Source organism: Mchenga conophoros, linkage group LG9 (genome assembly GCF_057382185.1).
Source record: "Mchenga conophoros isolate Kocher_MC1m ecotype Shallow Benthic linkage group LG9, M_conophoros_male_GT1.1, whole genome shotgun sequence".
NCBI classification, from domain to species: Eukaryota; Metazoa; Chordata; class Actinopteri; order Cichliformes; family Cichlidae; genus Mchenga; species Mchenga conophoros.
Window position 1 is genome coordinate 22,520,312 of NC_140534.1, and position 17,905 is coordinate 22,538,216.

A 17,905-nucleotide genomic window follows, 5' to 3' on the forward strand; every position below is an offset into this window, starting at 1 on the left:
ATACAAACTCGGTCTGGTTAACATATGTTTGATCCTTTGTCAATGCTACATCCAAATTACTGGAAAATCTGCAAAGCAACTGTGAATTGATACACATTTCCTTCCACTATCATTACACAAACATCAGGAGTCATTGCTGGGGTTAATTTTCCAATCTGCAGTCAATTAACTGCAGCAGAACAGCCAGATGAAACCGGCACTAGTGAAGCTTTTATGAGGAGGAATGAAATCAGTGTAAAACAAAATATGTTTCCTAGAACACCAGGTATAGAGAACATACACACACACACACACACACACATATATATATATATATAAAACACCCAGCACGCCCCTGCGGGCGGTTTATCCTTCAAGCTCGGGTCCTCTACCAGAGGCCTGGGAGCTTGAGGGTCCTGCGCAGTATCTTAGCTGTTCCCAGGACTGCGCTCTTCTGGACAGAGATCTCCGATGTTTTTCCCGGGATCTGCTGGAGCCACTCGCCTAGCTTGGGAGTCACCGCACCTAGTGCTCCGATTACCACGGGGACCACCGTTACCTTCACCCTCCACATCCTCTCGAGCTCTTCTCTGAGCCCTTGGTATTTCTCCAGCTTCTCGTGTTCCTTCTTCCTGATATTGCTGTCATTGGGAACCGCTACATCGATCACTACGGCCGTCTTCTTCTGTTTGTCTACCACCACTATGTCCGGTTGGTTAGCCACCACCATTTTGTCCGTCTGTATCTGGAAGTCCCACAGGATCTTAGCTATATATATATATATATATATATATATATATATATATATATATACACATATACACATACACACATCCTTGAATTCACTCCATGACCACCATGCATCTTGAACTGGATGCAGAAACACAACAAAACCAAAGACAGTGGGCTGACCTCAGGAAAATATAACATGTATGCTTCTTTGCATGCCACCAAATTACATCTCTTCCATGATCCTCAGCTGGAAGAAGAGTAGCTTAACCCTTGTGTGGTGTTCGTATTTTTGTTACTCAGCCAGTGTTCATGGGTCTGGTGGACCCGCTAGAGTTTTGGCTTTCCAAATTAACACTATCAAACAATTTTATGTTAAATTACTCAACAGATGTTTACTTCATCCCAATTACAAGACATATGAACAGCAAACATGGTTAATTTTTTCCCTTTACCTTTGTTAGATCACATTTATGAATTAATGTGCTTCTCGTTTTTCTTTTATATAAAATGTTATAAATAAATCAGTTATAATCAAGTGGAGTGAGTGGAAAGACACAACACATTTACACGTGAAAAAATAATTAATTGTTTAATTTTTCTTTTGAAAAAAACTGAACACGGGTCTCACAGACCCGAACACCATACAAGGGTTAAGTCACAGGTTTCTGAGCCAAAAGGTTGGTCCATGTCTCCCTGGGTGCTTTGCTCTTCCTTTTCTCTTTCCCTAGAAGCTTATTTAGGTTTAAATACAGAAAACGTCTGGCTTAAGGCCCGATAAGAGTTGAGTTTGCAATGACTCTAGATGTACTGTACAAATATACAAAACTCACCCAGCCAGTCCTAAGTGCATTTAAATGTGCCAAATTTAACAAAACATCAATATTTTATGCCTTATGAATAAGAAAAGACTTTTTTCCACAACTTTTCATCTCTAAAGTTTCCAATCACGCTGTGATTCATTCTGTTCCTGTTGCACTTTGTTTTTTATCATATACAAACTTCTTCCTCTCAGAAATTCAGTGCATGGACTGCAGCATGTTTAGATTTTTGGGAAAATAAACTGATCCAGAAGCAAATGAGGCATGCAAACACTTAGTCACTTGTAAATGATTGTTGTACGTCTGAGCAGAACATTAGTTTGACAATATGTAACTGCAGAAGAGTGCCCAGGGGAACTGTTTTCCTTTATTGCTACCCTTTATTTTTCCTTCCTATAATCTCAGCTATTAATCATCACTCACTACACTTTAGAGTCCCATATTTTGATATTGTTCTGCTGTTATTGTCTCTTCTTTCACTATGACGGTCAGAAAAGATGGGCAAGTGCCTGTTTTCTAGGACTCCGCCCTTTCTCGGTTATCCTCTCAAATGTTTCCCAATGCAAAACACAACTCCTCCTACCCAAAATGAAAACTATTGTGCTTGTTCCACTCTTCCACGCTTATGATCTATTTCTTACATCCCTCAGCCGAGTCTAAGGGAGGAGCAGATAACAGCCTTACTGTGGTCTACTGGCTGCAATCATCTGCAGAGAGGGGATGTTTCTGATGATTGGAAAATGCTTGTCATCTTTCACTGACATCCAAATTTGCATAGCTTCAACCATCACAAATCTCCTGGTCCTCCATCTGACCGTTTCAAGCTTACTCTACAGACATGATTCTTGCCTAGCAGTAATCATTAAAACTATGTGATAGCTCAAGCAGCATGTTTTAACAACTGGATGTAAAGGAACTTTTGAACCAATAAGAAAAAAGCTTAGAGTAGCTTAACTGCACTGGGCTTCATTAACTAGTGGCCTCTTTGCTTTTTGTTTCTGAGCCTATTGAACTCCGTGTGGCTCTCCAGCCCTCTAAAGCCATCAGCGTGAGCTTCTCCTCGGACTAAAAGGGGCGGAGGGCTGAGCGACAAGGGTCAGGCGTGACTAATGCAAGAACCTGGTGCTGCTGTTGGATGCTACTAAGCGGGGGTGGGTGGGACGATATGCCATGGCCCGCTGTTGCCACATAGAGGGCAGCACAATAAACCCAGCCGCCGTCGCCGCCCCTCCCTGTCTGTCACCCCCTCAGACCACCCCCACCCCCTTCATCCATTCATAGCAGCTCCTTTCAGCAGGTCATTCAGTGGGGCCGGTAAAGAAGCTAGCTCATTCTGTCCGTTCTGAAATGTGCAATGTCAGAAAAAGGGAGAAATGGTGGGGGCGAGATTCCGAGGAGGCTTAAAGAAGGAGAACAACTAAAGAAGACCGAGCTGGAATCTCCTGCTTTGAATCAGCAGGCAGTTTGTGTTGGGAATCACCTCCGAAGCATGACGAAGAGAAGAGGGAAATGTAGCAACACTGCAAATGCAAAGGAATTTGCATTACTAGTGTTGTAAGACACAACTTAGTAGTGGCCACAGGCATCAAATAATGACAATCTGTCACAAGATTGTGGCCACAGCAACACCGCTTTTACACACTGTTGTCATTTTAGCTCAGTCTTTGCTTCCAGTTTAATTAGCGTCTGGTTTAGGGGCGAAAAACTTCTTGATTAGGCTCAGAAAAAGATTGGGGTGATGAAATAAATTAAATAAATTCAAAATATGAATCATCCTTCTCAACATTAAACCTGCTTTGCATCTTTGTACCAATTTGGACTTGGGCTGTGGTGAATCTTTACCCTACCCAGCATTCATGCTTGTGCGTGCTGTTAATTACCTTGTGGTCATGTCCTAGTGTTTCATGTGGTACCAGAAATAAAGAATATCCTTTGGGGTATTTTTTTCTACTTGTTTGTTTTTCCCTCCTGGGCCCTTTATTTTTGTTTTAGTCAATGTTCTTTTTTTCAGAGTCCTTCCATTTTTCAGTTCTTTGTATATTCCCCCATATTCAGTTCAGCTTAACTCAATTCTGTTTTATTTACATAGCGTCAAGTCACAACAACAGTCGCCTCAAGGCAGTTATATTCCAATAGTTTCGGCAATCTCCCTCCAGCAATCTGCTGATAAATGTGTCTTCATATTGAGGCGATGTTATTTTCTTACCGGTGAATTTAAAACCTGTGGCAAAAAAATAAGTTGGATATGCACAGAAGGAACTGACAGCACTGACCATGCCAAACACCTACAGTACATTTCCACTGTGATGTGCATCGTGGCATAGCTCACATCGTAAGGTTCAAAGGGGTCTGTGTTTATGACATAGCCTACAGCGCAGATTTAACACAGTAGTATAAATCCTCTGTTAACAGTAGCATGTGCAATTGTGATGCCACAGGGTCCTAAAAAAGCACATGTTGGAGGTGAGACCTGCCCTGACCCACAGTGTAATGGCATCAAGGAGAGTTTTGTGCATATACCTCTGATGACTTTGACTAAATTCCAATACTGGAATAAATAAGAGAAGGCTCATCTGTCATCATTTTATCTCCAAAGTTTCAGCTTTATTTGTTTATACTGTTGATACTCCAACTTTCCCTCCTGAGCCCAGAATTAAAGGTTTTTTCTTCACCTCTGTTTATGCACAGACTGAAAAGGACTTAAAACAGGTGGATTTTAAAGCACCTGATGTGCCTGAGATCTCGCATGTTCAAACTTGTAATCTCTGTTTTGTGTCTGAGACAGAGAGAAAGAAACACGTGACTCTGGACACAGAGGTCATCAATAAAAGCTTAGATATGCGGTTTGTTAGCTAGGAACATAGCTAGGTATTTTACCCACAAGAATAAAACCAAGGCATGAAAGTCTTTGATGGCCAGCATGCATTTTTCTTCACAGCTCTCATTTTAATGTGCCTCTGAGTGTGCGCCTGTAGGACTGCAAAGGCAGCTGCTGGCAGCGTGATGGATGAGGAGCGTCATGTTGGAGCTGGAGACGTCCACAGTCGCTGCAGCCTGTAAGCTTTTTAACCCTCTATCAGCCTCTTCCAGCCCGTGAAGAAACCCCACTCCCAGCATCCGCAACGAAATGAAATTCCACACACAACCGCAATCTTAGCACATTAACAGCCTTCAGCAAAGGCTTTTAAATCAGACCACATCATTACATGAGTCAAGACTCTCTCTCACGCTCTCCTTCTTATTCCCCTATCGCACATGCAGATACTCTCCAGGCTCTGGTGGAACATCTCTTTTTCCACTCGGAGAAAAGCAGCAGAGTGAAAATTAACCCCAAAATCAGTGTCAATTTTCTGAGAGTGCCCCTGTTGAGTGTATCTCTGGGTGAACATCCAGAGCCACAGACTGAAAGCTTTTAAAAAAAAGAAATCCTAATGCACTCACAGGATGTTGTGTAATTTCGCCCAGATGTGTTCCACAACTCATCTAACTAATAAAGAAGAAGGGAATGTTTCCACCATTGCTGTGATCTCAGCTTCTAGTGGAGTTGCTCAGCCACTTTCAGAAGGCCTGCGAGCTTTTCTAAATGTGAATGGTGCATTATATCATCCCAGAGGACCTACAGAGAGTGGAAGAGTCCACCTGCACTCTGTTAATACAGGCCTATCTAAAGAAGGGCAGGGGTTGCTCCTTCCAGCGGATTTGAGGTCAGCCCACGGCAAGGGAAGCACCTCACCCAGATATCTAAAAATACTGTCCCACATACAGTTTTGCTGCATCCAGCTCAAGCAGGAGATGGACTGATGAAGGACTCCGAGTGTAGCGCTGGTTTGGTGGGCATTCCTGTAATCTGTCTACCTCTAAAACAAGCTTTAATACCAGGCGAAGGAAATGAGCCGACAATTTAATCTAAGCTCTGAGCCTGGAGTGTGGCAGGATTCGTAAATGAGACTGTGTGAGAGTGTAAAAAACACGAGCAGCACGTGCATGCCCCTGTGCAAACCACCACACACGCAGCTGATAGCATCGTGCTCTCTCTCTCTCCCAAACAGGGCCAAACAGCCCTGTGGTCTGCACTCACACACACATGCGAGTTGAATTTACAGTCACTGTCAGCAGTTGAACATTTCTCTCACCACTATCTGATACGTGATGAAGATCTGCTGCCAGCAATAAAAAAGCCCTGGGAAACACGAGCTGGCCAGCGCGAACAGAACCGATGCTGGCACGAACTTCTCCCACCGAGGGCAAACTGACGTGGGATGGGCTGAGATTACAGATTTGTGTGTGTGTGTGTGTGTGTGTGTGTGTGTGTGTTTGTTGGGGGGTTCAGGTGGACTACAGTAGGGATATTGTTTGCACAGGAATCCTGATTCTCCAGTATGGACTTTGTCTTACAATCAAGGACATCAACAGGATGAACATCTAGGTATCCAACCTGAACCTTAAATAAAAGTAAGAACTGTGAAAAGTTGCACATGGTTGACACTTCCACCTTACATGTCAGAGTGGGAAGAACAAGGAAGAGGAAGCTTGTTGTGCTTCTGCACAAGCTGAATTAATGCGAAAACACAAAAAAATCAGCCGAGCTCGGAGGCAGTGCATAAGAACATGCAGGAAAAGCAAAGCAATTAAGTGAACCTTGTAGTAGTTGGGAAATTATGATAATTAGCATCAGATCAAGTCTACTCGAAAGGGAGTAAGTTAGTGGGTCATGACAGCCTTCTTTAGGCTAATGAATTCTTAAAATAAAAAGGAGACAGGATGTTTGTCCACTCTTTTTTTAAAACACACAAGTGGATCTCTGCAGCAGCAAACAATGAATTCTGCGCGTAAAACAATCTCACGCAGAGGCTAACCAGCAGTCCACCTGTGTCTGCATCATTTCTCCTGCACGCTTTGCAGAGGAGACTTATGCACGAACTTGGCTCTTTAAGGCACAGATCTCAACTCGGTCCTAGCAGGTTAATGCCTGATGGCTAACGCGGTCTTCTTACCGTTACTGGCTGTGATCTCGGCTTGCACATTCCACACACACTGCAAAACTAAAACAACTCCAACAAAAAGGTCGAACGTCTTCACAGGCGCCATATCCAAGTTCCCGCTGCCGATTTCTGCTCAGTATCCCGATTTTTTTCTTCTTCTTCGTCTTCTTTTAGAGTCCGTCTCTGTCACGCACAGACACCGCTTCCCCGAGAAGACTCCGTAACTCTCCTGCCTGTCCTGCTGCTTTTAAAAGGGAAACCTGCCTGCGCTGCACTGAGCTGTTTTTTTGTTCCAGCGTGTGCCACGCCGCGCGCTTCTGGACAGTAAACGCGCTCTCCGCCTCCAAAATTAAGCAAAAATAAATACTAGCAAACAAAGTGACCGCATAAATACGAATCTCAGTCCTTGCACTGTAATGTCATCCCACAGGACGGAGATGCAGAGCGTTAGTCAGACAAATAAAGGCTAAAAATGCGCTCCTGAAGAAGAGTGCGCTCTCGCCGTCATCAACTCCTCAGAGCCAATGACCCTTCTTCTTCTGTTTGATGCTCCGGGTGTGCAGAAGCTGGGGAGGCAAACCCAGCGAACTGTCGCGGACACAGGCAGGTATTTGAGTGACGTGGGAAAATATTGCGAGCAGAAATACTTTGGAGGTTCAGGATGACGCATTTGTCGACTGAAGGCTCCCCGGTGGACAAAAGAGACTTTCACTCAGAGGGGCTTGTTTTTATGAAAGATGGAGCAATAGACACAGCAGACTTTGGCTGTACAGAAGTACAGACTGGCTCTATTTTTAGTGTCCGTCTTACGTCTTTTCCTCCTCGTGCATTTCTTTCAATTAAGAAAAATCTGTAGACTCCACTTCTGTCCCATCGCTCACCTTTCCCCTAGACTCAGGTGATTGAACTGTGAGAGCGCCCTCTTCAGATACATAACATTAACACTTTTGTTCTATTGGAAATAGCTTACTTCTTCACTGATGGTGAAAATACATGAAATAGAAACCTGACTTTTTCTGTTTAAATGCACATTATCTTTTCCTGTGACTAAATATGTGGAAAACTTTTGAAACCATAACCGATAAATAAAATGAGCTATGCGTTAACTCCAAAGTGATGTTACTTAATTACACTTAATTAAGCTTAAGCATCAGTTAGATCTTAGCTCTAGAGGTAAAATTCCGGTAAACAAAGTTGCAAAATACTACAAGCAAAAATCAAAATAACATGGGAGAGATTTACTTCAAAGGCAGCATGCACGTTTGCAAAGGGGTGTGTGTGTGTGTGTGTGTGCCTACAAACCTCAGTGGAGAAAAAGATGAAAACAGTTGTAAAAATCTGAGAGGACAAATATTTTGCACAACTCAGGCCCCTTAAACAAAACAGATCAATAAATACCAATTAACTCTATAGCTTTGTCAGTAATTAGTCATTACCTTGATTAGCCTCCCTGTCTACTTAGATTCATACAGAGCAGCATCTGCCAACAGTGCAACAGTGATGAGATGGGGATTTGTTTCTGCACTAAATACATTTTACTGTGGCATCAAAACAATCAGATTTTTCTCTTAGAATCATCACTTTCCCTTTTTTCTCTAGAAATATTTCTGAAAACGTGATAATCAATCATAAAATAATTAAGAAATGAAACAGATGGAAAACAGTAAAAAATATGAGACACGTGCAATAACTCCAGATCTCCAGATATCATGTTTTAATCCTTCTTCAGTATCAAAGTAACTTATTGACAGCTGTACCGTCATGATGATATGGCAAAGACAAACGGATAATTGTTAACTGAACATATTTATTTGGGCCAAACTGGTGAAGTGTCACAAAATCTTCTAGTTTACTTCCCTGAGACATTAAGCAATCCACAGTTAAAGCTGCAAGAGAAACTACCAGGAAAGGTCAGGAGTAGGAGGTGAACTACTGCCTAACTCACAGCAGTCAGTGAAGTTTTTTTTTTCAGTGTCTTTATTACTTTTAAGAATAGGGGACAAACCTGTTTGGATTCATGTCAAAAACTTACACTGCACTGAAATAACACGTGAAATGTCCTTAAAAGCAGTGTGTGATGAAAATGGCATAGAAAGAAACTGTTCCAGGTAAGGTATTTGATGGACTTTAGTTTGGAAATAAAGAGAAATAAAGTTAACATTTGAAATCTTAATATATATGTCTTAGTGTATTAATTGTTTTGAAAGAATAGGAATTACCCAGGTACGGCAATGGCATGTGTCATCAGAATCAGAATCAGCATACTTTATTAATCCCTAAGGAAATTATGTGGGTTACAGTTGCTCCAATACAGTACAAGAAAGAGACTAAACTATCTGACAATGCAATGTGTTGCAGATGTATTGTCATGTGCCATTTATGTGGCCCAAAATCATTAGCAAGCCAGGCTGAACATTGTATCGTGTGGGCCTGAAATTTGGTGGGCGTGTGACTGACATGCAGAAGCCAGTGTGGCCCATAAACTGCAGCTGTGGGGCACATCTGGGCCAAAAATTCATTTTGATCTGGGTACCATGATCAACTTTATTTATATTTAATTTTTGTGTTATAATCTGGATATTTCTTTATTAGACCTATTTTTATTAGTATGGGTATTTTGTAATAATTTGTATTATTTAGTATTGGTACTTTAACTTGTTTGATCTGGTCCTGTAGTAGAGAGATCCTTCAGACGCTTAGTTCTGAAGGATCCTTTTTCACATAAATGGAGGCCATTTATGTGATAAGGGAAAGCCCATCTCTGAATTGAGGAGGGGGCCTAAGGGTACATCTTACAATGCTGTGATTGCAGCCATTCCCCAACTCTCTGTGAATGGTACCAATGGCCATTGATCAGTGGTTGTTCATCAGCGGTGATAGTTTCAGTCATTATGCAAATGTACTGTTTATAAGATTTGGAGAAACCTGCAGTCAGCTGAGACTGAAGAAGTCACTTGGATGAGTGACGAAACGTTTCTCCCACTGAAAACTCTACATCCAGATGAACAGAATCAACTTTTGGGAGCTTAGTTCTGTTATTTGTGTGAGCACTTCACTTTTAGGGATGTGCAAAAAAAATGACAAAAAAAGAGGAAGAATGTTTTGACATGCATTTTCTCTACTTTCCTCTAAAACAGCTGTAGGAGACATTGTTATGATCATAAGACTCAAATAAATTTCTGCTGACAGCACCTGTCCACGATTGTGGCACATTCATTTCCTCAGATAAATCCCAATCACCCCCGGCACGATTGGTTCAAACACACACCCCTTCTCCAGTTACAGGGGCTTACATCAAGTGACTGCAGCGCAAACACAAACAATCCCACCCAGGTAGGGATACACAATGCGCTGCCCTGTGATGTATTCCCTCATAAAAGGAGATTATTGCTGACACGTGCAGTGTGGCCATTTAAGCCGTAAAACATCTTTTAATCAGATGCAGTCCAGTGTCACCATGCCATGTGATTTAGCTCCCGAGGCTCCACACATGCTCTGCAGCTCTAATCGTCACAGCACTCGATTCTCAGCAGCCACAGCTCTGCTGCTGTAATCGCCCCCTTCCCCAACTTCTGCAGAAACAAGCTGACCACTCTGAAAATCTCCCACAGCATCCTCCTTCAGTATCTCCCTAAGCCACCACCCCCCCCCTTCCCCCAACCCCTTCCAGTGTGACATAAAGCAGGATCAGACACAGTCACTCAGTGAACTTTTGCTTGGCTGCACACCACACCACACTTTGCCTCTCCAGGGGGACTTTAAAGAGCATCAAAACGTCTGTGACGAAATCAGTGAAGTGAAATGGGAGGAATCAAGAGCTGCTGGTCTGAGGGTGGTGGAAAGTGTGAATTTTCCAGCGAGTGTTTGTGCCTAGAGACTGTCCCCACATGTTGAGTTGCAGCGCAGCATGTCACGCATTTATGATGTTTGGCCACTTAAAAAAGCGGAGAACAAAGAGGCCATGTGGCAGTCAGACACCAACAAACTGAGAAGAACAAGCGCCGCTCTGTTTTGGCCTTTCCATTAGAGCATTGCTTATTATTACCTTTTCCGTCTCGCTGCAAATATTAAGGAGACCCGAAAGCACACAATAATTGCGCTTTGCTTTGAGTGGAAACTTGAAAATGCTTTGCTCTATTGCACAGTCGTATTTAGAAGTGGTGAGCCTGGATAGCAGGAAACTTATAATCACATGAATCAGACAGACAGCCTCGCCTGTGGCACAAACAAACCTGGAAATGCACACAAATGCAATTTAAAAGTTCAATAAAGAAACTGTTTATGCTTGTTTTTCTTCTTCTTGTGACGTCTTCTCCATCCTGGTCCATTCCTGCTCTGTTAGGGAGCGGGGCCGGATCGCAAAACTACACCTGAGCAGCAGAGGCTTCGAGCCATGTTTATGTCATGTGATTAGGTCCCCCTTGTAAACAGGGGCAACCGTGTCAACGTCCAGGCTGTGAAAACACATTGGTGGATTTGTACTTTTCACACTTCATAATAAGAAAGCGCCAAACAAACATGGCTGCCACAGTTCAGTCAAAACAACTGATCAGTAAGATCATCTCTACAGTCACACAGCTGTGTGTGTTAAATTAAGCATGGTAACTATGGCAATCTTTCCCATCCTTTCCATCCATCTGACCACAAATAAACATGGCGGCTGCTTTTTTCCACTTTTTAATGCATCCACTAGCGAGTTGTTTTTGTTGTTTTTTTGTTTTTAAACCAAAGCCAAAAAACAATAAAAGTGCCTTTTCTAGACCAATATTCAACAAAAATCTAACTGAATTCATGTGCATATTAGATAGATAGATCCTCCTCCTGCAAGTCACATGGTTTGTTATACATGGACTCTTTTTAAAGAATATATGAACGTCATCCCTGTAAACAGCTTGCAGGTGTTTGGATAAAGCATCGATCTCTCAACCATAGGCTATCTTTAGCCAATCAGATCAATTAATCAGGATCTGGTGAGGAAAACCAGCTTGCAGTCTGAATAGCCTTGCAAGCCAGCAGCGAGTTCATATAGCCAGCTTGGGAGTTACAATATCATTAGAAAATTACTGCAGTCTTTGTAAGAACACTTTATGCATAAATGCAGGCAGTCACATAAATAAAAGAGGAGATGACTCATCTGTTGCTACAGAGCTTAGCTGCAAACGTAATGACCTTTAGTTCCTCAGAGGAAGCTGATTTGACCACACAGCTTGTGATCTCACACGACTGTGATCTTGTGAGGCCTCACGGGGCAATCATAACATCTGAACTGTGACTGGTTAGACTTGACAAACTGTACGGCTCATCAGGAATGAGATGTCAGAGGCAGAATACCCGAACAAACAACGTGACTGAACAGTGGTATTTGGAGTGATGTGAAGAAAATATAATATCAGCGTTTCCTCTCTTTACGAGTTCTGTGCAGTAGAAGCTGTCAAGGCCACATTGTGGAAGTTAACAGAAGAAAGACAGCAAGAAAAAAAGTGGTTTTATTTTGTATTTTTGTACAATACAGGTGAAAGCCTCAACTATCAACTGCTGCAACTGCATTTTGTGGATAAGCTGGTTGTTGAAGTCTGCTTTTCAAAGCAACCGTAATCACTGCAACAGGAGTCACTATGACGTCATTCTGCAGCTCCACTTATCTGTATAAGAAGGTTTTTGTTGTGCATTTTTCTCTGTGTTTGTTTTACATACCAGAAATGTTTACTGCCAGCTGCTGCACGCATCTGTGATTACCAAAAGACAACGGAGACCAAATCAAAAGTTAAGAAGAGAATGAATAAAGGGATGTGAGTTATGTGCAAGTCTTGACTCACACTTCTTCTTTTGTTCTCCACATGTATGGCGTTATTTTTGTGCCACTATTCTGAGCGCAAGTAAAAAAAAAAATTGCAGGTGCAAGTGTTGCATTTTGAGGAGAAATTTATTTTGAGCAAAGAAAAGCTAAATTTGCCAATTTGCGCCAGAAAGAGGAAATCAGCGGATGTCGCGCTAAACAACAGCAGCACGTTCAAGCTTGATAAGCTGCTGTTAGAATTTATTTAATATTACTTTCTAGTATCAGCTGATGTTTGCTGGAGCCACAGCTGTAAAAGCTGCTGCTCATGATATCGGTTTGGATATGTGGTGAGAGGGAAACATGAAAGTGATACAAAGCATACATATATACCAACAAGACAGTGTACGTCACTGTCACAACAGCGTTTGTTTTAGTTCAAAGGCTTTATGGTTTTTTTTGCATCCAAGTCTGTGATTGGCTGGTTTTGTGGCACAAATATAATGGTGTACAGAAAGAGTTGAGCGCGCACGGGCAGAAATGTTGAGAGCGCAAGCAACACGTTGCGAGCGAGCGCTAGTGCAAAAACTGAGCAAGAGGGGCTGCTATTGTGTGTGTGTGTATGGACACCAGCAAACACTGAAATACATTTTTTGCATGCAGCAATGAATTTTGTTCACTCAAATTGAGCTTTTCTTCACTCAAAATTAATTTCTCCTCAAAATGCAACACTTGCACCTGCAATTTTTTTTTTTACGTGCACTCAGAATAGTGGCACAAACATAATGCCATACCACATGTCCATTTTCCTCAATTTTGTAAGGTCACACTGCACACTATGGTGAAATATGCCAAATTTTCATGTTGGGGATAATCTTGTTTGTACAAAAAATGCAATTTTAAGACTGTAAAACTGTTATCTTTGGCATTATCTTTGACCTTCAGAAAGCCTGGAGAATGATTGCTCAAGACCAACATTAGAAGATAGTCTGGCTCCTTAGAGGAGGGATGGATCAGGAGTTTTGCAGCAAGAAAGAGTTGCTCCGTGACCATAAATGTGCAAATATTTCAACAATAATGTTTTGCTACTTTGTTTTCCAATAGGTAATAATACGGTGACATTTTTTCTGTTTCAAGCTTGTTTGCTGTCAAATGTCTGAATAACTTTTTGATCCTGTCACTGTGAACAGTCCACCACCCCCCAACATGATAACCACAATGAGCATCAGATTGTTCAGACTAACATTTAGAAAAATGTCTTTACTATCTCAGTCAAAGAGAAATGTGTGGTTAGTTGCAAGCTCCTCTGAATACTGAAAGGATTACACAGAAGATAAATATAAAAAATAGGTTGCAGGGCTTTTTTTTATAACCTGCTGCAGTACAACTATTACATGTTACATGTTTTTCAATATTGTATAAAGAAACCTAATTAAGCAAGCAGTAATGCATCGATGTACTGGACAGGTCGACATTTACTGCATATCAGAATAACGGTGTAATCGGTTGTACAAGGTACATAAAACTCCTCTTTCAAGTCATAATTAAGCTTTACTGTACAACACAGGAGGCAGTTAAAGTGTAGATTAAACTCTTTCAGTGCTTCTAAACCACAAGAGATCCAATCAGAAAAAGCCCGCTAGTGTCTTCATTCCTCAGCCGTCTGTGGATGCAGACCTGGAGGTTTTTCTGGAAACTCAATGATGAACGGTCAGGATGGCCCCCTGGGCTCATCGCCATCCACTCCTACTGAGAAGAAACAGACAATTTCCTCTGCACTCAGCCAGAGAGGATGAGAGAACCAATTCTGAGCCATCTTTATAAGGGAAAGAGATAAATTTCACCTTGACCTGACAGGGTTACTTGGTACCTCAAGCCCACAATTGCAGTGAGAGACAAATCTAGGATAACAGCCCAGGAGGAGAGAGCTCGGAAATGTCTGAACAGGTATGCAAATGATGCACAAGTCAGCTGGTGTTTTGACAGAAAGTGTCCTCCAAGGCTATCACAGGAACTCTGCAGGAACATTTTCACTGTGTAGGCCTCTCGAAGCGGAGAGGTACACAAACAAAACGGGTGACCTCTAGATGGACTCTGCTTGGTGATTAGCAAAAGTGTGACAACAATGGCCCCGGTGAGAAAAGCTGACTAACGTTGCTTCAGCAACAACACAAGGACAAAGGCTGGTGGCGTGTAGCAGCTCTCCTGCGCGCTATTGAAAAGCGCAAATAACGAAAGTACCAGAGAGATGCTTGCCCCGGACAAAAAAAAGAGATAGCTGCACATTCCCTGTCAGCAGGCCCTCGTATGAGAGTGCGAGGCAAGGCAAGTAGAAGGCAGATTTGTTTGCGCGAGCATGTGGTGGCATGTTAGTAGGAAAGGTTTTTGTGTAGGGCATTGATTGTTGTCATGTCAGGTCAAAAGTCAGCAGAGTGAGACAAATAAACGTTGATGGAGAGGCCGTGAAAAGGCTGAGCTGGTGATGTTTGTGATTCAGAGGGAGATGGAGGTGCATTTGTGTGGCTTGTTGGGGAAAAGCAAGTAATATAAATGTCAGTAATGATACATCTAATGCATAACTTTAACATCTTTTTAACTCAAAATTCTGAATTTGTATAGTTTCTGCATAATTAGTGAGGAAAATTAAACAGTAATTAGGGCAATTACTTATGTAAGCTATAACGGCTATAGAAGCCACATGTTAAAATGCTAACACAGCACTTTGCCTTTGGAGCAGCCTATCTACAATTACTGACTAATACAAATTAGTGATTAAAAAGTGATTAAACTGTCCAACAGTTAATATTGCACATTAAAATCAATACATTAATCTTTGGAGGTGTTTCTGCATCTGTTTTTTCTTCTCAGCTATGATAGTAAGCATTAATTTAGCCATTTTTTTCCTGTCATGATTAAGTCTGTCACCTCATTAGTTATTTGTAAAATAATTCACCCGATGTGGACTAATAATAAAAACTGATACTCTTTGATTAATGAAGTAATTACAGCTAAGGATCAATAGGTTAAACTGGTTTTGGGGCAAGGGTACCTAGACCTGGTTCTTAGAGTACGCTTGGGGAGTGTGATTGTGTGTACAGTGTCTCTTTGTGTCTGTCTCCTCGTTGGGTGAGTGTTGAGTAATTGCATATGAGAGCATGAGGGTGGGAATGGATGTTTGTATCTGTGTGTGCCTGTATGTCTGTGTCTATATGTAGGTTGGGTACCAGATGCCACCTCTCTGGTGACATCTCAGGCCCTCCAAGGTATGGAGGCCTATCTGCCCCCACCACCACTTCCCCTGCCAGTGGCAGACGCCCTCAGACATCGGTGCGTTAGTGGTTCTTGGTGTCCAGGGGTGGGCGTCCAGGTACACACCGGCTCACTCCTTGGTGGCTGCTTGTCGCTTGGTGGCTCCAGGCCCCGACAAGCAGTTACCTTTTAAATGTAGGTTTTTTTTGTTTTTTTTTACAGTTTGGCTTTTGTACAGATTAAAAAATATATTTCTAACACAGTGTTAGGTTAACCTCATTCCACAACCCCTGAAATCAGCTGACAACAGCTCAACTCAGTGCCAAAACATATCAACTGATGGTTACCTCCTACATCTACAGTGTTGTCTCTTATAGGGAATACTTTTGAAAAGGGCTGGGGGGGCACTGTTGACTCCCAGCAGAAGGTCCTGGGTTCGAATTCAGGCTGGATGCCTGCTGCTTTCCAGGTACACCAGCTTTGTGTCACAATCTAAACGGGGGTTGATTGGCAATTATAAATTGTCTGTGGGAATGGTTGTCTGTCTCTCCGTGTTAGGCCAGTTAAAATGGATTATCCAGGGTGTCATGCCTTTGGCTCTGTGACAGCTGGGATAGTCTCCAGCCATCCCACAACACAGAATTACCGGATGGTTGAAGCCTGGATAAGCAAAGGATGATGAATGAAATAACCTGAGTTTTATACTAAGCAGATAAGCAGCAGATATGCTAACCATTAAAGTCAGGTTAAGCCTCCGGCATTATCCGCTATTTTAATTGGGCCAATATGCAAGTCTTATTGATCTTCTCATTGAAGTCTCACCAAGAGAGTTTGGTGTCCGTAGAGCAGAACTCCTGTGGATAAATACGCAGTGCTGTTTAGTCATATTTATGTGCATGTCTTAGATTGAACAATCAATTATTCTGTGGGCTTTAAACCTTTATTTAAACATGTAAGTATCACATGAAGTCGAGCTGGTATCGTGAAATATATCCATGTCACCGCGTTTGCATCCTCTCCCCCACTCTGGACTTGAGTGCAGTGGGTCAAGACGAACTCCTCAAGAGTGTGTACGCACAATTCACAATTCAGTCTCCATGTTTTCTGCATCTCGATGGTTTTGTTGCAATGCTCTTAGTTGGCATTTACCCCAAAAAATATCTTTAAAAAAAAAAAAAGTGATGTCCGTTGTTTTTATGCATCAGAAGTTTTGCTGTCAGCCTCATTATGATTAGGGGGGTAAGGGTACATGGGGTTGGAGAAGGACAGCTTGGCATCTTTCCAGTTCAGACCCTGTATGTATGAATACGCACAAAAAAAGACATATCATTTCCTGTGTGCTGATTTCTGCACAGGAAATTAGAGTGAATGCCAAAAGGCTGTGTACAGACACCATACCTCTACCTCCTTCCTCCACGGGTAGACACTGATGGAAAGCCCGTGACCATCACTCCTCCTGGGGTTCACACTGGGACAGCCGCCCGCTCTTTCATCCTGAGGTAACGAAAATCATGTACATGGGTTTAAAATGAGATGAGGCTTAATGTGCGAGAGTGCATGAAATGCAAGCGCAATTAAAATCAAATTGCCTTGTTATGTGTACATAATTACAACTTTAACCTCCATAAAATATTTCATCGTCTTGCAGAGGTGGAATAATCACCGACTGTTTCCACTGCTGTGTAAGTGCTGAAGCGGATCTGTCATGGATATACTGGTTTGGCGCTACAACGCTCTACTTAAAATTGCCAGTAAGAAAAATGAGTGTAGTTAAACACATTTTGTGTGCTGTGCTTGTGTGTTTTCAACATGCACTTTAATAATGTACTGATTAGAATTCATCGACATAAATTCTTTTCTCGTGTACATGAAGATGAAAAATGGCTCATAAAATGATGACGAAACTGTACATGAAAGGTTTGTGATCACACATTCATTTGTGTTTATGTGTTTATGAATTATAACTCTTACAAACATGCCACATGCACAGAGCAAAGTTTTAATCCAGAGTCATCAGAGCAATGAAACATCACTCTGACTTGTATTACTCGGTGACATGCCCGTGTAGCTAAGAACAAAGTGTGTTTGTGTGTGTCTCTCATTCCATTATCCAAATGGAAGAGCTGTGCTTGCATCATGTCCTACGCTTGGCTCTTTCTCATTAATAGCAGGAATAATAGCAGAGATCAAAATTGCAGGAAACAAAACACACAGTGGGCGGACAATAATATGAGCGCCCGTGTAAGGTAATGCAAGCCAGTGAAGAAGCAGTTTCTAAAGCCTTTCATCATGTGATCTTGATTAAATTGGATATTTTTGGCATCGCAGCTTGTGCTGTTGCATTTGATCAGATTATATAGTTCGGTTAT

General features: G+C 42.0%; 2 protein-coding genes across 2 annotated transcripts in view; both read right to left on the bottom strand.

The window, feature by feature from the left end:
• Window positions 1-7,386, bottom strand: part of plxdc2b (plexin domain containing 2b) — a 119,241-nt gene extending 111,855 nt beyond the window's left edge. The window contains exon 1 of the mRNA XM_085286983.1: window positions 6,524-7,386. Coding sequence (XP_085143109.1) covers window positions 6,524-6,617 — 94 coding nt within the window. The 5' untranslated portion in view covers window positions 6,618-7,386. The remainder of the gene's footprint in view (window positions 1-6,523) is intronic.
• A 9,056-nt stretch (window positions 7,387-16,442) lies between these two features.
• malrd1 (MAM and LDL receptor class A domain containing 1) overlaps window positions 16,443-17,905 on the bottom strand; it is a 72,491-nt gene continuing 71,028 nt past the window's right edge. Inside the window, exons 32-33 of the mRNA XM_085286984.1 lie at window positions 16,935-17,030; window positions 16,443-16,829 (exon numbers count right to left, since the gene is read on the bottom strand). Of these exons, the coding sequence (XP_085143110.1) occupies window positions 16,731-16,829; window positions 16,935-17,030 (195 nt within the window). The 3' untranslated portion in view covers window positions 16,443-16,730. The remainder of the gene's footprint in view (window positions 16,830-16,934; window positions 17,031-17,905) is intronic.